Consider the following 26,390-nt stretch of genomic DNA (forward strand, 5'->3'; position numbering starts at 1 on the left):
TTTTCATTTAATTGCAGGACCGTGGTAAAGGTGACCGTCGGCAAGAGCCAGACGCTCTACTCGAGCCTTTCGAAGCGAGGCAAGGACAAGAACAGCGGTCTGCTATCCATTGGAGCAATCAACATAGACATTCCACAGCATCCAGTGGCGCTGCATGGCATGATGACGCGCAGTTCTAAGCAGTTGTCCTCCACACTGCAGGAGTTACGAGTTAAGCGCAATTCTGGTCGCTCCACTCTCCGTTCGCATACGGCCGAGGAGCCGGATTCCCCGTTCCATGCTCGCAACTCGGGAGGAACTAGTAGTGGCGGCGGAATGGCCAGTGAAATGCGAGAGCGCACTGTCTCCGGTGGAGCAGGAGCCCAACAGCACCAGCCCCACCAGCAGGCGGCTCGAAGGGCAGCCGCTTCACACATGGCTCAGTCCAAAGCAGGAACCCAGGCACAGCATCAGAACGGATTGCTGCAACCCCTCGTCATGCAGTTCAATGTGCTCCTCCAGAGCTTATCCATCAATGCGGCTCTGCTGCCCTCGCTCCAGGCCCAGTACCGGATGAATCATGTCAGCTCGATGGGAGTGACCGGCCAAAGAGCCAAGTTTGTCATCGATCTTCCCACGCACACGCTCAGCTTTAACACGAAGATTCAGGTGAGTTTTTGCCAAATGTTTTCATTTTCATTATTTATTTATTGGTTGTAAATGCGTTTAATTGATTAACAATTGAAATGCCTTTTTCTAAGATATATATAAAAGGCATCTTAAAGTCGCGTCTCAAGAAAACAGAATAGATATTTTATAGAAGAGGCTCGTCCCCATTTCTTATATAGCCTGAACTTCCTTCTTGAGCCAGGCCAAAGTAAAGTCGTCTCCTTCGCATGTCAGAATCGGGGCAAGGGTTTCCCAAACCTGTTGATGATAGCTATTGAGCAGCTTCACCTCCGCATCAGACAGGAGCTCCTTTTTAATCATTTTGGTTTGCTTCGGGCACATGGTGATAGTCTTAAAGGTCAGGGCTCCGCGGTTAGAGAAATTGTGAGGCGATTGGGTGGCGGGCACTATCTGGACAATGTCCTCAACGCGAATGCCAAACTCGCCGTCCTGGTAGAAGCCCGGTTCGTTGGAAATGAACATGTTAGCCTGTAGACCGGGATCGTCGGGCATCAGGCGAATGCCCACGCCCATAGGGCCCTCGTGAACGTTTAGGAAGTGACCGACGCCGTGGCCAGTGCCATGACCGTAGTCCAGTCCCACGTCCCACAGGGCCTTACGTGCCAGGGTGTCCAGAACCTGACCCTTGACTTTAGCTGGGAATATGGTAGATCCAAAGCTCAGTTGTCCCTTCAGGACGCGAGTGTATGCTTCCTTTTGGAACTCTGTGGGTTCTCCAAAGTGCAGAGTCCTCGTTACATCCGTTGTCCCGTCCAAGTACTGAGCACCTGAATCGCACAGATAGACTTCGTTCTTGGTTATCTTCCTGTTGGTGTCTTCCCTGGGATGATAGTGAATGATGGAGCCATTGGGTCCTGAGGCACTGATGGTGGTAAAGCTCAGGCCCATGTACTTCTCCTTGGAGCGGCGGAAAGATTCCAGTTTATCGGAACCGGAAATCTCGTCGACCTCCGCGCCAATCTCCAGCTGGTTTTCCAGCCAGGCAAAGTATTGGCACAAAGCCACTCCGTCGCGGACGTGACTGTTGATAAATCCCTCGATCTCCACATCGTTCTTGATGGCCTTCAGCACACAGATAGGGGTCACCTCTTGCAGTCTGCGCGATTTGGGAATCAGGGCGGTTAGGTAGTAGCTGCTAGTGGGAGCAATCCAGATCTTCGACTCCTTGCACGACACAATCTTGCTGATTTGCAATCCAATGGATTCGTAGGGCAGAACGGTTATCTTCACGTTGTTCTCTTGCTGGTGACTGGCGAAGTCAGAGGGCAGCTTGGCTGAGTCCACGAAGAGCAGCAGCTCGTCGTTGGTCACAATCAAGTACGAGAAGAAGACGGGGTTGAAGTCTATGTCCGATCCGCGCAGATTCAAGAACCAGGCGATCTCGTCCAGGGCACTGACCACCAGGGCATCTGCGTTCTTATCCTTCATTTGCTTGCGCACAGTCTCCCATTTCTTCTCCACCGAGATACCCGCATGCTCTAGCTTCAGGGTGATAATAGAGTTGGAGGTACGGGCCGGTTGGCCTTCCCCGCTCCACACCTCGTCGATGAGGTTGCTCTCAATGGGCACCAGCTGGCACTCGGCGGAGTTCAGCTCGGTTTCAATGGGTTTCCAGACGCGGAAGGACAGCAGACGGGGATCTACGCCCACTGAGCTACCCTTGGCCAGGTTCTTGGCCAGCCAGGCGCCAATCGAGGGCGTGGTGGTCAGTCCATCCTTCATGAGCACCCAGTTATCGTCCAGTTGCTTCTCCGCCTGCTGATAATACCGCCCGTCGGTCCACAGCAGGGCAGTCTCGGTGGTTATCACCGCCGTTCCCGCTGAACCATCGAATCCGCTGACAAAGGCGCGGCGCTCGTCGTGCTGGCACTGGTACTCCGACTGGTGGGCGTCGTCCGAGGGCACTATGTATGCCGCAATGCAGGCGGAGTCGCCCACCTTGGCCCGCTGCATCAGCTCCCTCAGCTTGCCCAGGATCTGCGTGGTGCTCTTCATGGCGTGGTCAATCCTAACTGGCCAAATGTAGCACAGAAACAGAAAATTTAATCGGGAATTTGGCTCAGCTTAAGGCGATAAGATAATTAAACGTAATCGCGTCTCGTATCGTTATAAATTATCGCAAAACGTATAAATGTCGTACTCACAGTGCCTGTCAAACTGTATTGTTTAAGGGAAACAGGGTGTGCGCGAAGTATTGTTTTATGAACGTGCTTTGTTTTTTTTTTATTTTTTTAGCAATGACAAACAATTTTGCAGTTATCTCACTCGACAAAAAGCACAAAATTTGCCAGGGTCCATTTTGAATTTGGTATTTTTTCACCAAGAAGGGTCACACTAGCAGCTCTGCTTTTCTACATTAGGCGCCAAAATATGAAATATTATTTAGCTTTAAATGGAATTCTTTATAAATTCTGTTTGCTTTATTTAAAAGCTTTGTATAGAAGTTGGTTTATAATTTTAAACGTTTTTCTGAATTCCTAAAGTAAATATTTGTTGTAGTATTATATATACATGTATAATATATATATTTTCATTTAATATTTATTTGTTTTTTGATGCGGTAATTTAAGTTTTCTTAACTTAAAACATTATTCTTATTTACTTCATAATTTCATGCTTTCCACTGCATACTAATAGTAAATTAATCCATTTTTGAATAATTTGAAGCCTTTCAATTCATAATTTCATACTTTTCACTGCATTCCAATAGTAAATTAATCCATTTTTGCAATCACTGATCAAATTCATAACTAATGTCATACCTCTGGTTTTCGTAATTATAAACTAAATATTTTAAAAATTATATTTCATATTTTTGCCAATATTTTCGCTATGCAGAATGAAATGAATCTGCCCTCAGAGGCCTGTATTGGCCTGCCACCGGTTCACGTTCTGGCGGAATATATACCCGACCATCGTCAGGATCACACAGAAAACACCGAGGGAATCGTACTGCGTCAAGGTGGCTACGTAAATGCCAGTGCTGAGATTGGGGAGTTCGAGCGCTGCCTGACCACAGATCTCCTGAACCATCTGGTCTTTGTGCAAAAGGTGTTCATGCGCGAAATCAACGAGGTGTTGCAAAAGGTGTATGGAGGCGAGAAGCCAGTGCCCCTGTGGACTGAGGAGAGTGGCGATAACTCCGGAGCAGTGCAGGAGTCGTCACTCAAACGCATCCTCTTCTCCATCAACATCTCAATGAAGCGCATCCAGCTGACAGCCACCACACCTTGCTCGTCGGCGGTTCGTTTCGAAACCGGAACTCTGGAGCTGCAGCTATCGAACCGGGTGAAGAACCTGGGCGATATGAGCAATCGGAAGCTCTTCTTCAAAGCCCACATCGATTTCAACCTATCCCTGGGGCAGATCATCCGCAATGTGATCTTTGACGAGGCTGAGCCAGAGTTCCAACAGTATGCCTTCTTTCACACAACGATTGGGCTGAGGAATGCGTTCCAGGATGAGCTGCTGAACGAGGACAAAGAGTTGATTCTGCTCACGCTCAAGAGACCGTTGGTCTACGTCCAGCCCATAGCAGTGGATAAGGCCATCCTCGTCTGGCTGAACTACAAGAACGCCTACGAGTACTGGGCCGAGAAGAGGGCGAACCTCTGCCACGAACACGTCCAGCACAGCCAGTACAGTCAGTACTCGGCGGCCCAGCAGCAGAACCAGAATCCGCAGGTGTTCGATCGCGTTGCCTTCGGCCAGATAGCCAGCTCCAACCTATCCACGCTCTTCCTCCAACTCACCGTCGAGGACATGGGCATCTGTCTGCCCCTCAAGCAGGTCAACACTACGTTTGGCTCCCGTTCCTATCAGGACTTTGATGCAAAGGGCGCGGTGGTGATCACGTTGGAGAACACCATTATATCGGCCTGCAACTCGGGAGCCTTGGTGTCGAAGGGCAAGTTCCAGGGACTGTGCCTGCGCTTCGCCGACGACTTCGAGACGAATTTGGATGACTGGAAGCCCAATAGTGCCGAGCCCATTATGAATGTCTGCGTGGTGTCCGAGGGAACCTTTGAGGTTTGCTCTCGCACCACGGCTGCGAAGAAGGGTGAGAATGCCAAGTGGCTGCTGAACGTCAAATGGCAGATGGAAGGCGTGGATATTCACTTGGACGTAAACATTGGCAAGCAGCTGAGTTCGCTGGGTCACACTCTGACCATGCTCACCGGATTCGAGGAGGAGGAGACCCAAATGGAGTCACCCGACAGCGATGAAGGGGACCAGAGCTGCAGGGATACATTTGTGAGAAGGAGAGGCGATTTCGACAACCTGCCAGCCTTCGTTTTCGATCCCACCATCGACTCCAAGAAGCGTTCGTTCATGATGGAGAAGGAAATGGCTGAGCAGCTGAAGATTATCAACGATCTGCGCACTCTGGGCGCTTCCCACAACACAGTAGCGCATGAAGAGAGGCGTCTGCAGGAGCTGCAGGCTATTTGCTACAAATATTTCCGCCGGGACATGATCCAGAAGTGGAAGAGGCCTTCGCTGAGGCGATCTCTCAAGAACTATGGTCGCTCGCAGTCGTATATCGGAGCAGGATCTTCGGTAACTGGAGTGGGAGTGCCACAAACTCTGGACAATGGAAGCTATTCAGGCCGAAGACTGGACACAATTGCCTCCAATGACGAGATATCCAGCCTGCAAAGCACTCCAGCCTCCTGTCATTCGCGCAGTGCGTCCCTGAAACAGACTGGAGGAGGCGGTATAGTCGGCGGAGGCATTAATCCCCTGGGTCGAGTGACCTTCACCGAAGCCATGCGTCAGACATCGCTTCCCAATGCGGACACGGACACGGAGACGGCGGACAATGAGCTGGATTGGCGCGGAGACATTACGCCCAGCGAGATCGATGTGGACGGCACCTCCGTGGAGATGCGCCGAAAGCATGGCCATGGCCAGAAACAAGCAGAACCCAATATCGATTTCGAACTGGACATCAAGGTACTAGTGAACTCCGGGAAATGCGTACTCCATACCAAGGAAACGGGCGAGGACAGGGCCCAGGGTTACGCAGCAGGATCAGGAGCAGCAGGCAGCAGCGTACCAGCTTCGAGTGTTAAATCCCATAAACGTGAACGGAGTATTGGCAACGATTGGGGCAGTCCCACGCCCTCAAGGAGGCAGAGGGACAAGAGCAAGCTGCGCTATAATGCCAACGCACTGCTGGCGGATCTCACCATTTTCCACATCCCAGGATTGGATGTGAAACTTCACTACCAATCGAAAACGCTGGCGGATCAGGTATCTGGAGATCAAATACCGCCACATGGTCGCCGGATGGGCAGCAAGCGAGCGACATTGTGTGCCTGGATGACCCTGCAGAGTATACCGGAGGAAACCATCATATCACCTCACATTCTGGAGTTCCTGGAGCAGACCCTAGAGCCCATACCCGCTCGACAGTCCAGCAGCGTTCCCCCAACGCCCTCCCACAACGCTGCTGTTAATCTCGACATACTGCCTGCCAACTATGTGACTTACGCCTCGTTCCCCGTAGACGTTATCGTATATTTCCACATGCAACCCTCTACGTTCCGCTTCAGCTGCCTGCCCGTCTCCCGCGTGGAATGTATGCTGCAGTTGCCCAGCCTGGATATTGTATTCAGCTCCAAGCGGAGCAGCGAGGAGGAGAGCTCAACCACGCAGCCAGGAAGTCATGCTCACCCGGAGCAGCCGTTGCCCACCGGTGGACTGAGTGTCACTGGTTGCCTGGCCGACTTTAATGTGTTCATTTTCCATCCCTACGGCGGAAAGAAAACCTCCAAGGAGACTCAGTTCTCACCGCTAAGCGATAGTGAGAGAAAAGACTCCCTGAGCATCAACGTGGAGTTTGTCAAGTTTCACATTACGCGCTGCCGCAAGGTCTACATCGAACCGCTGCCCAGCTCTAAGAGATCTCTGGATCAGTCTCGAGCTGTGATCCGCTTCTCCACCATTGTGGATATTGGAAGTGCCAGCTTTAAGTACGACATGAGGAGATTAACAGAGATCTTGGCTTTTCCCAAGGCCTGGTATCGCAGGAGGATTGTGAGACGCCTCTTCCTGGGTGACCTTAGTGTCCACCAGCAGCAGCAGCAGCAGCAACAGCAGCAGCAGCATGGAAATGGTGCTGAAACCCCAACTGGATGCCCTCCTGCTACTCCTACTGCTAGCGAGGATGCAAGCAGGGCCAAGGATAAAATGCGCCTGGATTTCGATGGTCAGCCGCAGCAGCAGCAGCAATTGGGGCACTTTGGTGCTGTAAGGAAGCTTAAGAACCTGGGCAAATCCTCCAGTGCCGAGTCCTCGGGAACTCCCCCATCTGAGAAGAACCAAATCACTGCCTGGGAGACACTCGTCCTCTTCGCAGTGAACTTTACCAAGCTCAATGTGCAAATGAACATTGGCAACGTGTGCGGCAATGTGGTGTGGCTCACCAAGGACTTCCAGTCCGATGGACGCCTCTCCATTGGCAGCACTGGCTACAAGAACATGTATGCTGGCATCTACCTTGGAGGATCCGCTCTTGACGCCAAGGGAGGCATAGTCGGTGGCAGCTTTGAGGTGAACAAGATCAACCAGCGATTCCATATCAAAGAGGAGGCAGGCATGGAGCCGTACCACACCATGGGACTCAGTTTCATGGCACTGGAACTTAGGCTGGACTACATGGGAACTTCTGTGCTGATGACACGCATCAGCAGCTTCTCCGCTGCCATGAAGGATGAATGGCGGACTGCTTCCCAAGCAGCAGCTGCTCCTCCATCGCATGGCAAGGATCAGGCCAGAGCACTGATCTTTATCCATGGGGATCTCACCTGGGACCAATTGCAGATCATGATCAGCAAGTCCACAACCGCAGATCTGCTCAAGATGTACTTCAAGCTGGAGGAGTTCTTCACACAGCAGTTCAAGTCCTCCAAGAGGGTGTTCTCTAGCCTGGAGCCGCGACTCCAAGACCGATCTGCCAGCATCAAGAGGCGACAGCAACTCAAGAAGAAGCCGGCCAACGGAGAGCTGGTTGCTCCCGTACCCATTCAGGGTTTGAGCGGGGAACATACCGACGCACGTCACCATCGCCATTGGCGGAAACCGCTGGCTCAGGCCGTTGGTCTGGTAGTGCCCTCATTGGTTACCCGCCTGCCGCGTCATGGCAACGTCCTGGGCGGCACCGTTGAACTTCGAGGACAGAACATCTCGTTGGCATGCTTTCACGGCATTAACTTCAAGTCAAAGTCGTGGGCTCTGTTCAGCCTAAGGTCCCCCTCGATCAACTTTGCGACTGAAGCGCGACAGAACGAGGAGGAAGTGTTGGTCACACAGACTCTAACATCTTCCCTGGGACAGACGGCGGAGGTGCAACAGCAGCAGAACCACTCGATGGCCATCGTAAGTCGGATCACGCGAAACATCATTTTCCCGCCGCAGTTCAAGACGCTGAATGAGTGGTTCCACTATGCCTTTGCCAACAGCGAGATCGATGGTGAGTTTTTGTGGGTTTTATCCAAGGATAACTAATCCCTAACCTTTCTTCATCTCTTCTCCTATCACTTAGCTGTGGATCGCTTCCCCATTCTGGAATGCGAACGAGAGATCGCCTCCAATTCCATTGAGCGGACGCGAGCCTCCGGCAGCAGCAGTGCCGCCAAAGCGCAGGAGCACAATCATAACCGAGAGGTCATCTTTGCCCTGCCTAGCCTGCAGCTGCATTTCAAGACTGAGCACAAACAAGGACCAACCATCCCAGTGCCTAGTGGTGAGTACACTCAAGATTCAATATAGCTTCAAATAAAGATTTACTTTTGAATTTTGAAGAAACCAAGCCAGAAGTCTTGTGCAGCTTCATTACCGAATTCGATGATCACATATTTGTGACCGTCGATGCGGATGCCTTCTTTTTCCTACATGATCTCATCACCTCATACGTGACCGAAAAGGAGAAGGTGGTAAGTATTGATATATTTCGATGAGAAATACCCGATAAAGTGTTTCAAACTTCGATGGTTATTATTGGAGACAACCAAAATCTAACACATAATTTTTCAATTCCCAGATTGGAGCTCAATCAGCGAGAGCTGCATCACCAAATCTTTCGCAAAAGGCCAACCTAAAGCCGTATCTGACCGACGAGATCCTTAAGGAGAAGAAAGGTGCCTCCAATACGAACCTGACTGCCCAAGGCAAGCAGATGAGTGCCAGCAAGAGCAGCCTGGATCCGCTGCAGGGCAGTCACTTGAGCCTAGCGAACGCTGCTGCCAATGTGTCGGGAGCAGCGTCAACGACCACGACAGCTTCGATGACTGCAGGAACAGCAACGTCATCATCACCATCATCCACTACCGCCACCACAGTGACATCAACTGGAGCGACAGGACCGTCGACGAGCTCCTCAAACGATGCCACAGATGGCAAGCAGGAAAGCTCACCGCCCAGCTTTGATCTCGAATCGTGTGTGCGTGACTGGCGGCACTTTGAGTGCCAGACATGGCACCTTGAGCCCACAGTGCGCCTGCTCTCGTGGGCTGGCAAGTCTATCGAGCCATACGGCGTTGATTACATCCTCAACAAACTGGGCTTTCGCCATGCCCGAACCACCATACCCAAATGGCTGCAGCGTGGATTTATGGATCCACTGGACAAGGTGCAGGCCCTGATGATGCTGCAGTTGCTACTTATGGTCCGCGAGAACAAAGTAGAGCGGGATGGGGGGGCCAGTGGATCTGGCAAGCAGCAGAACCATCGACCATCAACGAATTAGCCATGACAGAGCCACATTTATGACAATTGACAATTGCCCAAAGTCGTTCGATTTAGTTTAAGCGTATCGATGTATAGATTTTTCATCCATGTAAAGTTTTATATATATTATTTATTATCCCCGATGACCAGGCATGCTTTGAAGTTTCGACTTGCGGTATTATTTGGCCATTAGGCAGCTTCTTCTTCTACTTCTTCTACAATGTAAATGGTTTGCTCTCGTTCCCCTCATTTTAAGCGTATTTGTATTCTCCTCATCCTCTTTTATAGGTGTAATGTCAAGTGCTTCGTGTAATTTGCTCAATTTTTGGCGCTTTGTAACTATCATTAAATTGTTTTGTTGTTGGTATTCCTAGGATATAATTACTATGCAAACAAAGAGCAAAGCAATTGTGTTTAAACTATAAGTAGCTCTAATTGAATATACATGATTAATATATACAACCAAAAACCGTGTAAGTCTATCAATAAGTAACTGAATAAACTTTCGAAAGAGCATATTAACAAAGACCTATTTTTCGGGTATAAAGTAGAATGTCAAGTATTTCTAATAACAGCAAGTTACTGTTTATACAGGACTTTGCTTGTTTTGATATTCGAATGAATATAAAATTGAATGCTCTGTGTAAACTTTTCAATAATAACTATTCAAACGAACTTTGATCCTTTCCGTTTTATTTTAAGCAGGATTTCTCTTGGGGATTACAAAAAACGGAAAATGTTCCGGTTAATTTCTGCCTGACGTTGCCGGCTCCTTAGCCGCATCCTTTTGGCCTTGGTGGGTGGCTCTTCTAAGCCTCCTACTTGGCCTTTTTTGTGTGTATTTTTTTTCTTTTTCTGTGTTTTTGTTTTACCCGAGTAAACTTTGCATCCGCAACGCGTATCCGTTCAGGCTTTCGTTTTGTCCCGCTGGCTGAGCAGTGCTTTCTTGGCGCGCCTTTCAACGTTGTTTTCCTTCGCCTGTCACTGGCTTTACATTTTCGGGGACGGGGGGCCTGTGTGTCTTTGTAAACATTTCATTTTCCATCAAGGTTGCGTTTTTAATTATCTTTCCTTTCTCTGGTTGCTCTCGATGTGATGGGTTCTTTCTTATTCTTTTTTTTACCATATTAGGTTCAGTTTCTTTTTTTTTTCTCAGTTTCTACATCATTTTGCTGCTTCTCCGAAGCAGTTGCCCCAAGTTGATGAGCTTTTCACGCATTGTAGGCGCGCGCGGAATAAAAAAACCCCCAGCTCAAATGGGGACGGGCGGAAAGCAGGGGGTTGTGTGGGTGGTTGGGGATTCCCCCCTTTTTGGCAAGGGTCGTCGTCGAGCCCTGAATGCGAGTGGTTTACTTTGGAGATTAGTTTATCTAAAGTTAATGAGGGTTAAAACTAATAGGCGAATGGCTTAATTTTTAATTATGAGACTTGCTCTTCTTTTGTGGTTTCTTTTTTTCGCCCCCATTTTTTGTCGTCTTTGTGTTTGGGTTCATCTTGTTTTGATTTCCCTTGCATTTTCTTTGGGCCCTCTCGTCCTTGACGTTCTTGGTGGCAGTTAATTTAAACCGCCAGCAGCTTAATGGCCTTTTAAAATGGGATTTTAAACAGCAAGAGACTTTAAGTCCCAACAGCAAACTAAAGGGATCAGTGTGGAGAAAAAAAAACCGATTTGGTAAATAAACAATTTGACTTCTCCGATTCGCTTGACCCTCCATCCCTTTGGTCATCCGATACACTTTTCGTTATTAGTTTTCCCCCGAAATCGCTGGCGGAAAGTTGTCCATGGACTTGGGATTGGGATTGGGTAGCATTTCATTTTGCAGCTGCTCCCATAAATTGTCCACGCGTGTTGCCAAGGTGCCTTGGACACTTTTTCAATTAATTGTCGAAATTTCAAATTTCACTTGTACCTATTTTTTTTCCCCTAAGTCTTTTGTATTTCTTATTTCACAATTTATTGAGTGCGCACACAGGTTTGAATTACACTCGTCGCCACTTTTGTACTTCCAATCTGGCATGAAATATGAGATAAACTCTCTGTTAACAAATCGCATATGGTAGATACAAATATTTGAACATATATACGTTCCCAAGTATGTATTCGAAATGCCATTAACAACACAAGTCTATCAATGGAAAAGTAAGGTTTTTCCTTATGGTAGGAATATACTATATCGAGGGTATATGTGACCTTAATATCTTATTCAAAATAGCATAAGGTTTACTCTTAAAAGACTGAACTCAGTCTGAGTTTCTAAATGCATATTATTATAGATAAATAATACTTTCTTATACAAACATGAAATGATGGGTACCTTTTCTTAGATCCCCCATTCACACATGCTTATTCCCAGGGTATCAAAACTTCGTCTGTGTACAGAAGCCTGAGGCTTCAGTGTTATTTATTAGGCCAGTCGAAGCCAATCAAGCACAGGCTGTGCTCTGGCCGCACAATTTATGCCGCACAACCCTTGAGCCCAGGCTCTAAATTATTTTTTAATTTCTTCGGGCTCCAGCCTAAGAAAACTTTTGCGGCATTTGGCCGAGAACAACAAACAACATAATAATCAAGTCAATAAAAAAGTCATAAAAAAATAGAACACAAAAAAACGAAAATATCTCAAAGGGCCAAGAAGGCATGTCCTGTGGCCAAGTCTATTTATCTGAGCCTGTGTGAGTGTGACTTGTGGCATGACCAGGACATGCCATAGACAAATATCAGACAAGCAGAGGAGCTGCAGAGTCAGGAGCGAAGACAAGGACTTGTAAGAACGATAAAGCAGACAATAAAAACCACCAAGCCTAATAAAAATTACATTTTATTTTATTTCCTGCCACCACCTCCCCCCCGTCCGACCAGTGTCCTTCAGTGAGGGGCAAACAATTTTAAATAGTCGAAGGCACGCACGTCAACGGGAGCAGTCTGAGCTTCGTCCTGGGAGTCCCTAAATTACAGCAAAGATATTCGGCTGCCAGATAGCGTGGGCAGGACACTCTGCCTCCTCACCCGCATCCTTCGCATCCGCATCCTTCGCGCTGTAATGTTATGTAAGTAATGACTCCCCCGTGTACCGGCCAGTGTACAATTTGTGGACATTTAACTGTTTCTAATAATTATGTAAATGTCCGTCACTTGATGCGGCACTTTTGTGGCCAGAGTCCTCCGGATTCTCCTTCGCGACTCTCCTCTCCCATCCATTGTCCGTCTGTCGGAGCAATTCCTCTTTGTACAATTATGTGCAGTCCATGAGAAAATAAAATGAAAATGAGGAAAGGAACTTTCCTTTCCACTACTGTGACCGGGGCCAGTGTCAAAATTAATGATGTTCCGGGAACGTTCCTATGGGACAAGGTTCTGGTGTGGGCCTGAAGTAGATTAAATTGGCATAAATTTAAAATAACACACATTTTATTTACGAGCCAAATAAAAAGGGATGGTGTTAGTTCAATTTACCCATCATTCATGGCCATTTCGATATATTTATTTAGATTTCTTTATGCGGTGCATTTTGAAATCATTATTTATTAATTGTCCATTTTTGCCATTTCTAAACATTACCTTCAGCTAAAGTTAAATCATTTATTTTCTTGATAATAGATGGAACTGGTTCCCTGGAATGAAATAAACTTCGGCTGATATTTGTTGTTTGTTTGTTTTCCCCTAACATTTGAATACCATATACACCAATGCGTATACGCATTTTCTGTGAATTAGCTAAAAATGGCAAAGTGAAGCATACTTTTGAGCTGAATTTCAACCGGAAACAGCTTAAAATGCAGCCATTAGCATTTTGACTGCTAGATTGCTTCCGAGAAGACATTGAAAATACCCGTCCCAGCGATTTTGTTTTTAATTTTATTTATAGCAATTTTAGCAGTCTGAAAAAGAAATTACGTATACGCACTGGTGTAAATATTATTTGAACATAACTAAGCCAAAAAAGTATTAATTTCAATTTGGAAAACGGTTCTGTGTTAGTTTTTATAAGGTTTATAAATCTGCATACTCATTTTACAAATTGTAAAAAATCCAAATTTTGCCAATTTTGGACAATTTTACCACGAATGAAATATTCAAAAAATCGAAAAATTTCCAAACTTTTTTATTTGCTTCCCGACATAGTTAGATCGATTTTTCTGTTAATTCTGATCAAGAATATATATGATTTATATGGTCAGAAACGAGTCCTTCGCTGCGTTTTTGGATTCTGAATACAATTATAATACCCTTTAGGGGTATAAAAAGTATTCTTTAAGAATATACTGCATATACTGCACTTTAAAGTACAAATACAACATTTTTAAAAAACTTATTTTAAAAGTAAGCAACTTTTAAAATAGTATAATTTATACCTGCTGGCTTTTACTTCCATTAATGGCCCGCTGCTTGGACGGCAACAATGGTCCTTGGTCTTGGCGTTTGGCTTTTCCTATTCCTATTCCTATTCCACTGCAACGAACCATAAAATTATTATGCAAATACGGGGTGGGCGTGGCAGGACATGGGCCAAGGGACAGGAGTGTGCACATATTAGGGCTACAAGCCGTTAATATGCAAATGGCACCGCGGCTCATTCATAAAAAGGGATTTTAAGTCCTTGAATGCCGACGCCGTAGTCGGCGTCCTCGTCCTCGTCCTCGTCCGCGTCGTCTGGGTGCTGGCAACAGGATGTGCCGGCCATTCAGGGCGATCACGATGGGAGTCGGAATCTGGAGCCGGGTGTGTGGAATGTAAAAAGGCAGGACAATGGCGAAGGTTCGCATGTGCATAGTTTGTAAGACTAATGAGTGGTGCAAGGTGGACTGGGGAATTAAAAGTGAACATTAAAGGGGGCAATACATAAGAAGTTGGAAGGGTCCCTTTGAAATCAGAGTGTGAATATTGCTTAAGATTTGAATGGTAGATCTATGAGCTTCAAATAATTTAGCTTCAGTCAATCAAAATGTAATTAAAACCTAAAACATCTTTAAATACTAAACACATAAGGTCGCCTCGAAGGATATGCAGTTTGTAACCTTAAATTAAGCAATCTTTTTTCTTCCAACGCTTTGTAATAGATGATTTTCGTGTATATTATACCACACAGCCTCGAATCTCTCGCTGAATTGCATAAAGCAAGCCACAAAGGAGAGCAAGAGCATGGTGGAGAACTGCGAACTGAGGAAGTGCGCACACAAGAATTTCGCCACTCGACTGTGGCAGAGTAATTTCATAATTATGCAAGCACAAATGCCATTGTGTGGCCTCCCCAACCACTCCTACAAGAAGAAGGTCCTTCCTCCATTCCCATCCCCATCCCGCCCGCAGTGTGTGTGTGTGTGAGTGGGGCAGCCTCAAGTGCAGGGGCAGAGTGTATAATTATTTGTTGCCTTGTAATTTTTCACTTAATTTCCATGGTCCGGGGCGTGACATCCGTTTTTCTGCTACCAAGAAGTACAAAAAATAAAAGTGTGCAATTATTTTTAATGCTTCTCAGCTAGCGAAAAAGAAGAGAGAATTTTTTGCATTTACTTTTGTTCAAGATAATCCCGCAATGGGAAATATTTTAATAATTATTACAGTTTAAGGAAGAACAAGTAACCATTCTATTCAGACTTCTTGTCTAGACAAAGGAAACCTTATTGAATCTGCAACTTTTCAACTGCCAATGGAGGGCACTTTATTTTCATCTAACTACATCCCATATTTTTTCCTCACTTTTCCCCAAGTGCCGTCACTTGATTCCATTTACCAAAAGCACTTTGCGCTAATCATCATATAAATGGTTTGTAAAATATTAGATAAGAGCGACCAAAAAATAAACTGTTAAATGTTTTGGAATTAAATGCGTGATTTACCCCGTTGCTGGTTGCCATTGCTCTGAGCTTCCTCCTCTCCCCCTCGACACCCACTCTACCTCATCTCAAGTGGCTGGGCTCTTTGCTTTTTCCTCAGCGGGCGAGCGCCAACGCGATTTTCCATTAAATCCTTGAACAGCTAACGCGCTTAACTCTGCTAACCAACAAACCAAGCCCCCTTCCCAAAGGCACACCATCTCTTTTCGCATCCTTCCCTCTTTTTTTGGGTGGCAGCCCCAGCAGAGCTTATGCAAAAATTTTGTTTTATAAAATTTTCAAGTCAAGCGCCTAATCCCAACACTTATTCTTATACACTTCAATGTCTGGCACTAGAAGAGCGGGCTGATTCAGGGGCGGCGAGTGCCACGCAGCGGGTGGTTGACAATGGGGTTACACCAAGAGAAATTCATAAATAAAAGTATAAAGTTACCAAATTTCACATGAATGTAAATATTTTAATAAAGTGTTATGTGGTAAATAATAATAACGAAGTTAATAAACTTACGGTTACTGATGTCAGACGTCTGGAAAGTACTAATTGCTTCCTGCTGTTTATATCTAAAAGGAAATAACAAAGTTTTACACCTCATAAACAAATAATTTCTTGGCAAATTATATAAATATATTCAAAGTAAAATTAGAAATTTTAAACTAATTACCTTTAGGTTTTTATACCCTTAAATAATTATTATTATATTGTAATAATAGAATTATATTATATATGTTATAATTAATAGTCAGAAACTTTATAATTTTAATTAGGAGCTTGAAACGCAGTGAAGGAGTCATTTCCGATCCTCTAAGCTATATAAATGTTATTAATCAGCATCAACAGCCGGGTCGATCGCTCTCTCTCTTTGCCTCTTTCTATTTGATAGGTCTATCACTCTCTAACTCTCCCTTACTCTCACTTACTCTCCCTCCCCTACTCCCACTTACACTGGCTGCCTATCTCTGGAGGTGCCTCTTTCTCCCGCGCTCTCACTTTCTCTGCTCTGTGCCCGGTGACTATAAATACAGCCGCTGCTGTCGGGCTGATCTCAGTCTGTCCGTGGCCTCCCACCTGTTAACATCGTGAGTGATAGTGAAAGTGATTGCGCATGGACCCCCAAAAATATGACGTGGCCAATGCAATACATTTGGATAAACAAGATGATACGACGAAAAGCCTAATGGAAGTCACCAGGAATAGGTAGCTATGCATTTATTTTCCAATTAATTCCCTTAGTGGGGATCACCTTTATTCATTTTATTCATAATATAAGCAGAGTAATTTAACTATTACTTCTTCACGAATATTTATTCTTTCTTTGCCCAACTAGTTTTCCCTCTATAACTTAAAAACTAACCCTGACTTTGGTGCCAACTTTTGCTACATAATTATAATTTTATAGTGAATTATAATTTCAGTCAGAACCTAAAAGCACAGTGAAGGAGTCATTTCCGATCCTCTAAACTATATAAATGTTATTAATCAGCATCAACAGCTGGGTCTATCGCTCTGGATAGGTCTATCACTCTCTAACTCTCCCTTACTCTCACTTACTCTCCCTCCCTTACTCCCACTTACACTGGCTGCCTATCTCTGGAGTTGCCTCTTTCTCCCGCGCTCTCACTTTCTCTGCTCTCTTTACTCGGTGCTATAAATACAGCCTCTGCTGTCGGGCTGATCTCAGTCTGTCCGTGGCCTCCCACCTGTTAACATCGTGAGTGATAGTGAAAGTGATCTGGTAGTGATAGTGATTGCTCATCGACCCGAAAAATATGACGTGGCCAATGCAATACATTTGGATAAACAAGATGATACGACGAAAAGCCTAATGGAAGTCACCAGGAATAGGTAGCTATGCATTTATTTTCCAATTAATTCCCTTAGTGGGGATCACCTTTATTCATTTTATTCATAATGTAAGCAGAGTAATTTAACTATAACTTCTTCACGAATATTTATTCTTTCTTTGCCCAACTAGTTTTCCCTCTATAACTTAAAAACTAACCCTGACTTTGGTGCCAACTTTTGCTACAGAATTATAATTTTATAGTGAATTATAATTTCAGTCAGAACCTAAAAGCACAGTGAAGGAGTCATTTGTGACCCTATAAATTATTGATCAGCATCAACAGCTGAATTTATCTAAATATTTCCGGTTGAAAATTTTGTTTTTTTAATTTGTTCGATTTTTGAAAAAACTGATTAGGGGTTACATCATTAAAATTGTAAAAAATCAACAAAAATCGACATTATTAATTGTGTATGCAGTTTTATTGCCCTACTAAAAACTAGCATAGGAAAGGTTTTCGAATCGAAATTATATTATTTTTGCCTTAGTTATGATAATTGAAAAAACTTGATGTTGGCCAACAAATTAACACATAAACATATGTTTTTAATATATTTAGAATACACATATTTTATGGTTTCTTTGAGGTATACAAAGGCCAAAAGCCAATGGTTGCCAATTTGAATTCGAAATCTAAATCAGTTAGTTAGTAGGTAGTTGCTACCCATTTCTACACTTTCTTCTTCTTCAGTGTAGCTTCGTTTTGTCGTCTTGGGGCTGGGCATTGAAAAAGTTTTTCTTTTCCCAACCAGACAATATTTTATGACAAGTGCTAAGGAGGGGTTGGGTTGCTTTGGAGGGCTGGCTTCTTTGGCTTCTAAGATGGTTTGGTGGGTTGCGGTTTAAACCGGGAAACTCGGAGCGGGGACTGTGGCAACACATTGGCACATTTCGGGATTATGCCACTGAAAAATTCATTCATTTCCTGCTTATTTTTCACGACAAAACGGGCCTACGCTTGCTCTCCTCCCCCGCCAATCCTTACGCGTCGCCTTCGGAAAACCCCAACACTTTGTAATATATAATTAAGATTACAAGCTTTCTGGTTTTCGGGGAGACTGGGGCTGGGGCTGGGGCTGTGGTGCGCGGCTTTTACGACTCGACTTGACTGATAACCGAAGGCGAACTGCGCGCGGCCGCAGGAATTTATTCATGGCCCGGGGTCCAAGTTGGGGATCCTTCGGATCCTTTGGTGCCTTCGGCTTACCGGGTTGTTTATGTCCGGGCGCGACCTCTAGCAGATTAATTTATGCGTTGCGTAATTATTAAATCAAAAGTATTAATGCCCGGGACGGCCATCTTCATGGCCCGAACGAATTGAGTGACTCGAGTGGACGCCAAGGCGCTAATCAACATTTAAGAGTTTCATAGCATACTTACTGGGGCGGAAGTTTAAGAAAAGCGGAAATGACTCTTTTGGCTATTGGTTTTACACTCTGCTCTGCGGGGGGTGAGAATGATTAATTAAATTTGTTTAACTATAATATAATTATATTTGAGTCTTAAATGAGATGAGATTTTGAATAGTTCATAGCAAAATTATTCGGGGATCCAAATGGCATAACTGAATCTATCATTTCACTTAGAGTGACATATTTTTCCAGAGTTGAGAACATAATTTAATCTATAAAATTGTTACACTAAAGATCTCAGTTAGGTAGCACCCTCCGAATTGGGTCAGCAACAACCTTTTTTGTTTGCCGCACTGCGAAAAGATTCACCTCGCTATCTTGCCACCAATTCATTACCGGTCCGGAGGGGGGCAAAATGTGGCAAATTGTCAACCATTTGATGGGTCGCATTAACAAGTCGCTCTGGCTGAAAGACGATGCCACTTCAGTTTCAATTTGCATGACGCATTAATCAGCATTCGATTTGAATCTCGTTATCTGGTAGGTGTGCTGCCCCCCCCTTTCCAACTCCCTTGACAACGCCACGCAATAAATACGAGCATCAAATGGTGAGTAATTTCTTTATGTTGCCGGCGTAATGTGCCACCATAACTTAGCCAGGCCAACACGATAAGGCTGGAAAGGGGTCGGGTGTGTGCAATGCAGAGTGCGGTGTAGAAGTTGGAGCTGGAGGTTGGCTACCTGCTGGAAATTAGTATGCCGGGACATGAAAATCATTATGGCTGAGACACACCGCTCCAACTGCGGTTCCATTTGGTCTGCGTGGGTATCACTAATTAAATTATATACATAACAGGCAGACACCAGATCCGCCGGCAGATCCTCGACAGGACTAAGCAGGACGGCAACCTGGCAGCCACCCCACCAATCAGTGTCGAGTGGCTGGAGGCCAGATTTGGTTTTATGCCCACCGCAGGTGTAATTAAAGAGCGACTAGTGTCATAAATCTGCCGGCCTTACAGTAACTCCCCCAGTTGTACAGTGCGTTTCATTACATCAAGTGGATGTGGTAGAGAATCATATAAAAAATATATTAAAAGCAGATTTGAAATGTTTTTATAACATATTATTTAATATGATTATAATAAACTTTAATAGTTTCCAAAATTATTACTTTTAACGCTATTTGTTTTCCACACCTTAAACTCTATACTTATGAACTACAGCTTAACTTGCAGGAGATCCCAACCATCAACTTCTATCGCAAGAAAAAACTCACTTAACCTTTTCTCCCAAAATGTTTTTATCCTGGTAAACTGGGGTTCCCATTCAACTAATTAAAGACACCCCAAAGGGTTTTCCCACTCGAGCGTATGAGATTGTTTTCGATAAAGATTATGCACAAGTTTTTCGACTCGCCGACCGCAATTCTCCCCTACACTAACTGTTTGAAGGTCCCCTTCCCTATATCTCACACCCCCGAAGCGGTTTTCCTATTTTATTTCCACTTTTTAATTTGATGCGCGGCACAAAACAGTGCCAGGAGAAAAAAAGGGAGTCATCGAGTGGGACAAAAAAAAGGGAGAAAGGTTCCCTTTCTGTGGCCCCTTGGCAAACGGGTTAAATCGCTTGTAATTACGCAACATAAATTTTAAATAAGTATCCGTTTCTTTTCGCCGCTCTTTCCGCATCCTTGCACTCAAAGGATCTCCTCGCAAATGTATGTATATACATTCGAAATTCTCTTTGTGTTAATTGCGCTGGCTGGGAGGAAAAGTCAGTGCCCAAGTCAACCTCGAGTTGACCTTTTTCCCCAGCCGTTTAGTCCCATCTCCGCACCTCCGAACATTTTGGCCGGGCTTACATGCTAATTGTAACCAAAAATCCTGTTTATTGTGCGCACATCAAACTTTTAGTGTTGGTAAGCGGCTTAGTATTCAAATTGAATGTAATACATTTGGCCAAATTGCATGCGAGTCGGGTCTTAGCGCAAAGTCCCCGGGATTCCAGCTGACTTAAGCTGCCATTGTGGGTTGCGATTTCCCAATTCACTGGGTTTGGGTTGGCTTCGAGTTTGGGTTTGGGCTTGTGTTACCAGCAGAAAGGTCAACGGGGTAACGAGCATCCTTGATATGATGTTGAGGTTTTTACGACGTTTTTTTTTGCTCAGCTTATGTGCCAGAACATAATGCTAATCGCCATCAGGATAATGCGCTCGACTGCCCAAATCAGCTGTAAGCGACGATATTTGAATTGGATTCTGGTGCTCAGGTTGAAGCGGGAACATTTATGGGACTTGGAAGTGTTGTGAGTACGTTATTAAGTCGAGAAAATGGAACTTTAGAAAGATATTTTCTTAATAAATAAATAATAATATATTCTATACTCTTGTAGATTTAATTATTTATGTTATGTTCTTTAATCACTACTTTTCCTTTACAAATAAAATTGTATTGAAATCTTTTCCTGATACTCCCTCCAAAAGCGATTTTAGATTATTGAAAAGAACATATTTGTGAACAAAAGTACACCAGCATTCATTATTTAAAGAGCTCTTAATGTATTTTCGTTTTTCGGCTATCATTCATTCCCGGGACTCATTGTAAGCAAACACTTTTTAGCACTTTCCGCTGACATTGGCGTTTCCGCTTCCTTTCCCGAACGGCGGCGCTATAAATAAAAGGCTGTGCGCTTTCTTGCCACACTCAAGGATAATAAATGCACCTGTTCACATCACTCAGTATTCCTTCATATCATGACCGATATCCGGCTTACGCTTAACCAATAAAAATGTTCAAAATAATCACATTAAATATTATCCCCGACCCAGTCTGAGGCATGTAAAGCGCATCAATTTCATGCCCTGAATAAGTGGAGAACAAGCGAAAAAAAAGGAAACAAGTAAGGAAAACTCCATTCAAAGGCATTAAAAATTGTTACGTGGGTATATGCCAATGAGATGGGCACAGGGATGAGGCCTGGGAATGGGAGTGCGGATTGGGAATCCTTACAACCACTCACCGCGGGCGGCTCCTGTCGCTGTACTTGGCCAAAGCGGATATTGATAAATTCTCGGCAATCAATAAAAAGTGATAAATGACAATTGCGTGTACGTCGACGAAAAAAAGGGAGCAAAAATTAAACAAAGGAGAGAGTGGAAGGAAGGAAAACATGGAAAAGCAGAGAACAGCCATGGATCGAATTTAAAACTTAACGAGTTCAGGATCTGACCTCCCTTTCGGTTGCACCATTTAGTATTTCCCAACGAAGGGTATTCCAATTTTCATTAACAAGAGAGATATGGTAGAGGGAAATTAATTTTAATCAATTTATCTACAATACATAGAATTGTTTTATTTTAAATATAATAATCATCTGACTAGTCAAGATGATTACCTACACATATGTTCTTTGGAACATATTATTGCAGTGTTTAATTTATATATTCTATTTATTATTATCTAATTTTTCGACCCCCTTTTTCTTTGCTAACTCAAGCTTGTAGTTGCATTTGAAACATAAGAAAATATTTACTAATTGCCAGTTAATATCCCGTTTCCCAGATGAATAAGTTTCTGAGCTTTGAGTTTTGTCATCGTTTTCCAGACTACTGAGCAAAGCAAATGTAAAGTGCCCAGAAATGCAAGTAAAAGGGAAAACAAAACGAAAAATTACAATTGGAAGAATGAAGTCGAAGCGAGGCAGAGTTCTCTCTCTGATTGTTGCCTTTTTACGGCATATGGCTGCCTGCTGGCCCATTGTTTGTCATGCCTGAATGCATTATATACAAGAGAAATGGAAAATTGCACAAAGAAAAATGTTTCCATCAAAGGAAAATATATAGTAAATATTTACAAATTATAAAATAAACATAAATGAATGCATAAGCATATGTATAAATATTCTTAACCATTTAAAATTCATCAAATTTGTATAATTTTACTTATCAAAAGAATCTAAAGCCACCCTGTCGTATACTTGATTTTTTCAGTGCTAAAAATCAAGTAACAATGCAGAAAGCCAGAGAAACGCTTGTTTGTCCCTCTGCTAAAACAAAAACCAGTTGCCCTTATCAAATTTTTAACTGAAATAGGAAATCTTAGTTATGCATTTGTCCCACATAGTTATCTTTTCAGTTTTTTAAATGCTTGTTAGTGATGAGAAATGGACGGATGTTTTTGTTTTGCGTGAAGGATATGCATATAAATATTATTATATTTTGAAAATATTTATAAAATGCTGACTGAATATAAAGTATAAAAGTTTAATAAAAAAAAAGAATATATATATACTCTATTATGGATTCTGAAAAAACGTATGAGTACTATAAAGCCTAACCACTTTAAGAGGTAGATATAGTAACAATCGATTTTTTTCTTTGAGACATCATTAAAGGCACTTGTTATACCTTTTGTCTTCACGTCTCTCCACATCTCTTGTTGCTGTCGATATCAACTGTATAGTTTCTCCTTTGTAACTCAATAAAGTTGTCGCTGCTACGCCCCCTTTCAACGCCCCCATATATGGCAATCACAGTTAGAAAAGCACTAAAAATCAACAAACAATGACATCACATTCACACCGACAAAACACAATTATGCAATAGAGACAGAGGCGGGGAGTGAGGGCAAATTCAAAATAAAAATGGGAGCCCTTCACCAAATTGCCACTCATTTATTTGATTTTATGTGTAACCCATTTGCCGTGCACTCGAAATACAATGCCAAATGGATAATCGGATAAACGGGCGGGAAAGAACATACACACACATTTGGGTTTTATGAGCCCGGCCATTTGCCATTTTCCCGGCTAGTTTTCCCATTATTAGTCCAGCTCTCTTGAATTTTGTTTTCTCATTTTGGTTGAAAGGTGGCAACAAGGTGCTTGGAATTAAAGTTCTAGTAAAGAAGAAATAACAACGATATTATGAATTACAAATTGTTTATGTTTACTAGCATTTTATAGAATTTAAAGACTCTATTATTCATTGCAAATTCACATAAATGTTGCTATCTTCGTGGTCCGTTGTGCGTCTCAGTTGAGACAACAAGTTTGTCATTTGCCAAATGTCGCATGACAACCGCGTGAGAAGCCGCTAAGTAATCACTTGTTCACGCAGAGGAAAAAAGGGAAAAACTCGGGAAAGAGATGGAAAAGCGAGAATGCATTTTTTTTAGGAAGTTTTCCTGGGTTGCACACTGAGAACGCCATTAAAAATCCAAGTGGACAAAAAGTGTAGAAGAAGCACCGGGTACAAGTGAAACGGAATGCAAAATCAAAGTGCGATGGAGTTGGGTTACCTGGCAATGGCAATGGTCCTGCTCGTGAGGCTTTCCTGCAATTGGAGTTGGATAGAAGCACATAGTCCACAGTCCTGCGGAGATGCCACTGAGCCGAAAGCTGTCAGCTCAGAGCCGCAGTGCGACCGCAACAGGGGGAGCAGTGAGATTGAGGAGGAAGCCAGCGAAGGAGCTGGATTTCCGGACAGAACAAGAGCAGGAAGGCCACAGCAGGCACAGACCATTAAACGTGTCAAAAGACCTGGAGCCCAGGAGACGCCCTGCAACTAGCTGCAGGAGTTGAAACTCAAAACGGAGCCAAAACTACAAAGGGGAGTCAAGTTGTTCGTTTCTTTTTTTGCTGGTCTTTCTTTTATTTTTAGGGAACAATTTTTGCACTTTGGAAAAAAATTTTGAGGGTTTTTAATGGTTAAATATATAGATTTATTTGTATATATATGTAATATCTTTTACATTCTTAAAGTATGAAGAAATGAATTTCCCTAAGCCTTAACCAAAAGTCACGTTAATGGGCAATGAATCTAATTTAAAATAATAATATTATGTCCATAGTATTATTTGTTGCTGTTGCTCTTTATTTTGTTTTCTAATAGAGCTATGGCTTAAACTTTTGTCTGATTTTTTTCTGTCCTTACTTCGCTCTAATTAGGACTTGTTTGTGTCTTAATTATTGGATTATACCTTTGGCAGTTTTTATTCTGGGCCAGCATGTGATAAAAGTTCTAAAAATTGAACAGCACACGAATCTCTGTCTGAAAGATCTTTAAATTTCAGAAAGCATTCTAATTAAAAAGTAATATCAAACTCAGAAAGTAAAGAGAAATTGAAGTTAAAAATCAGTTATAACATTAATTTAATTCTTGGATTAGGTAAAGAAATACATATTTGATTAGAAAAACTAACCATTAAGGTATTATAGACAGGTAAACAAGGAAAACAATGGAATATATTTAAAAAGTAGTATTTTTATAGACTTCCTTTTTGTTTATACCTCCTTAATGTTTAAATAAAAATTGTTATATTTTGGTAGTCTCGAGCAGTCTCTTAAATATTTTTCTATTGGCTGCCAACTTGCTGATGATGAACAACTGTCACGCCCTCGAGGCTTTCGTCCTTTTTTTGTTTTTTTTTGGGCAACTCCCGCACATCTCAAGGATATATGGGGAGCAACAAGAACAAGCGGCAGTGACAGAAATTGTCAACAATAGCAAACCGCGTTGTCTGCGGGTAATTTGACATTGGGCGCCACATCGCTGATGAGGGGGAAGGATGAGCGGGTGTCCTGCCTAGGATATGGCAGTGTCAGCTGAATAAGAAAGCGGAGCCCATGTATGGCACATCCTTGTGATGCACGAATGGGTTGCTGGTCGCACGTAATCACATATTTTGCATATCCCCACCGAGCTGCACAATGGCCCTTCGTCCGTCGTCCCCTTGTCTAATTTCTACTTCAAAGGGAAAGCCAGAGTTAATTGAAATACATCAGAGCTGAGGTCTAGGAATCTACCCGCTGATTTATGACATGTCCGCCCGACAAGCCAGACAAGCGCTAAAGATCCTTTCAATTCATTTGCTATAAGGAATCAATATTTGCCAACATCAGTTACATTGCAGACAGCAAAGAGCCAAGCCAATGGCACTTCCTGTCCAATATCAAATACACAACTCAATGACACTTGGAAAGGACAAACTACACTGAAGAGAAATAAAATTGGTTTTTGGGGTTTTATGAATTTGAAAACAATAATAAGGATTTAACAAAAAATATGACAAAGCCCATAACTAACCAAAAATCGCATTAATTTCAAATCGGAAACCTTTTCTGTGCTAGTTTTTCCTGGGTAAATAAATCAGCATACTCATTATAAAGATTTACCTTTTACTGGTTAATTTAATATATATTTTGAAAATGTCAATACTTAAATAATTTTTGGCATATTAGACACTTTTATCTCAATCTTAGTTTGTTTTATAATCTATTACCATAAATTGTACCGTGTAAGTGAGTGTGTTCCTAATGCACTTCACTGATTTAGTGTTTGCAACATTTCCTGTTTCCGCCTTTTTGTCGACTTCCGTTTCGCACTTGATGGTGGTCCTTGGTGTTGCTGTTGGTGCAATTGTTGCTGCTGCTCCCGAAGCCAGTCAAACCATTGTCATCATCCTGATGCTATGGTGTGGTGTGGCCACTTCAAAGCTCCTCGGTAATATCCTTGTCTGACCAAAAGCGCTTTCACTTGCGCTTTCGACTGCTCCTGCTGCGGATGACTGCAGCAAAAATGGAGGAGTTTGACCACTTGCCCACTTTGCTGCGGCCTTTTCGGTTATCCTATGGCCATTACGGCGTAATTGACACTTGCTCCGCAACTTGTCTCCTTTCTATTGCATTCCTGCATCCTTTTCCATTCGGCAAGTTGCTCGCAAAATGAACAGTTTATTGCTAGAAATGGCGCCGAATCGTATTTATTTGGAGGATGCAGCTACCCTTAAGCGGTTTTCCTCACACACATCGTCACATTATATCAATTCCTTTGGAAATTGGGGATACCATCTATTTTCTAACGATTGCAGGTCCCTCAGAACCAACATTATTTCGAGGTATTCATATATGTTTTCATTGCCTTTGTCAGTACAAACTTATGTTGGAAATTATCTTT

General features: G+C 43.4%; 2 protein-coding genes and 1 long non-coding RNA gene across 5 annotated transcripts in view; 2 read left to right on the forward strand and 1 right to left on the reverse strand.

Moving 5' to 3' along the window:
- Positions 1–9,928, forward strand: part of tweek (transmembrane protein KIAA1109 homolog tweek) — a 31,450-nt gene extending 21,522 nt beyond the window's left edge. For both annotated transcript variants that reach the window (XM_086835121.1, XM_086835120.1), the window contains 5 exons: positions 18–648; positions 3,508–8,146; positions 8,219–8,419; positions 8,479–8,609; positions 8,717–9,928. In XM_086835121.1, the coding sequence (XP_086691247.1) occupies positions 18–648; positions 3,508–8,146; positions 8,219–8,419; positions 8,479–8,609; positions 8,717–9,421 (6,307 nt within the window). In that variant the 3' untranslated portion in view covers positions 9,422–9,928. The remainder of the gene's footprint in view (positions 1–17; positions 649–3,507; positions 8,147–8,218; positions 8,420–8,478; positions 8,610–8,716) is intronic.
- ApepP (Aminopeptidase P) lies at positions 667–2,981 on the reverse strand. 2 transcript variants are annotated; one of them, XM_020953490.2, is made up of 2 exons: positions 2,814–2,981; positions 667–2,681 (listed from the first exon to the last, which is right to left on the reverse strand). In XM_020953490.2, the coding sequence occupies exon 2, from the start codon at positions 2,662–2,664 to the stop codon at positions 820–822; it is 1,845 nt and encodes a 614-aa protein (XP_020809149.2). In that variant the 5' UTR covers positions 2,665–2,681; positions 2,814–2,981; the 3' UTR covers positions 667–819. The 2 variants fall into 2 exon arrangements, with proteins under 2 accessions (XP_020809149.2, XP_020809150.2); XM_020953491.2 differs by having other exon boundaries at positions 667–2,677; positions 2,814–2,960.
- Positions 9,929–16,857: 6,929 nt separating the features above from the next.
- The window catches only part of LOC147643397 (uncharacterized), a 44,730-nt gene continuing 35,197 nt past the window's right edge, over positions 16,858–26,390 (forward strand). Inside the window, exon 1 of the long non-coding RNA XR_015272194.1 lies at positions 16,858–17,080. This is a non-coding gene — a long non-coding RNA (uncharacterized LOC147643397). The remainder of the gene's footprint in view (positions 17,081–26,390) is intronic.

This window comes from Drosophila serrata, unplaced genomic scaffold (assembly GCF_035046125.1).
Source record: "Drosophila serrata isolate PLE 108 unplaced genomic scaffold, ASM3504612v1 contig_275, whole genome shotgun sequence".
NCBI classification, from domain to species: domain Eukaryota; kingdom Metazoa; phylum Arthropoda; class Insecta; order Diptera; family Drosophilidae; genus Drosophila; species Drosophila serrata.

Coding starts and splice junctions, on each gene's coding strand:
- ApepP (XM_020953490.2), bottom strand. CDS start 2,664: ATGAAGAGCACCACGCAGATCCTGGGCAAGCTGAGGGAGCTGATGCAG.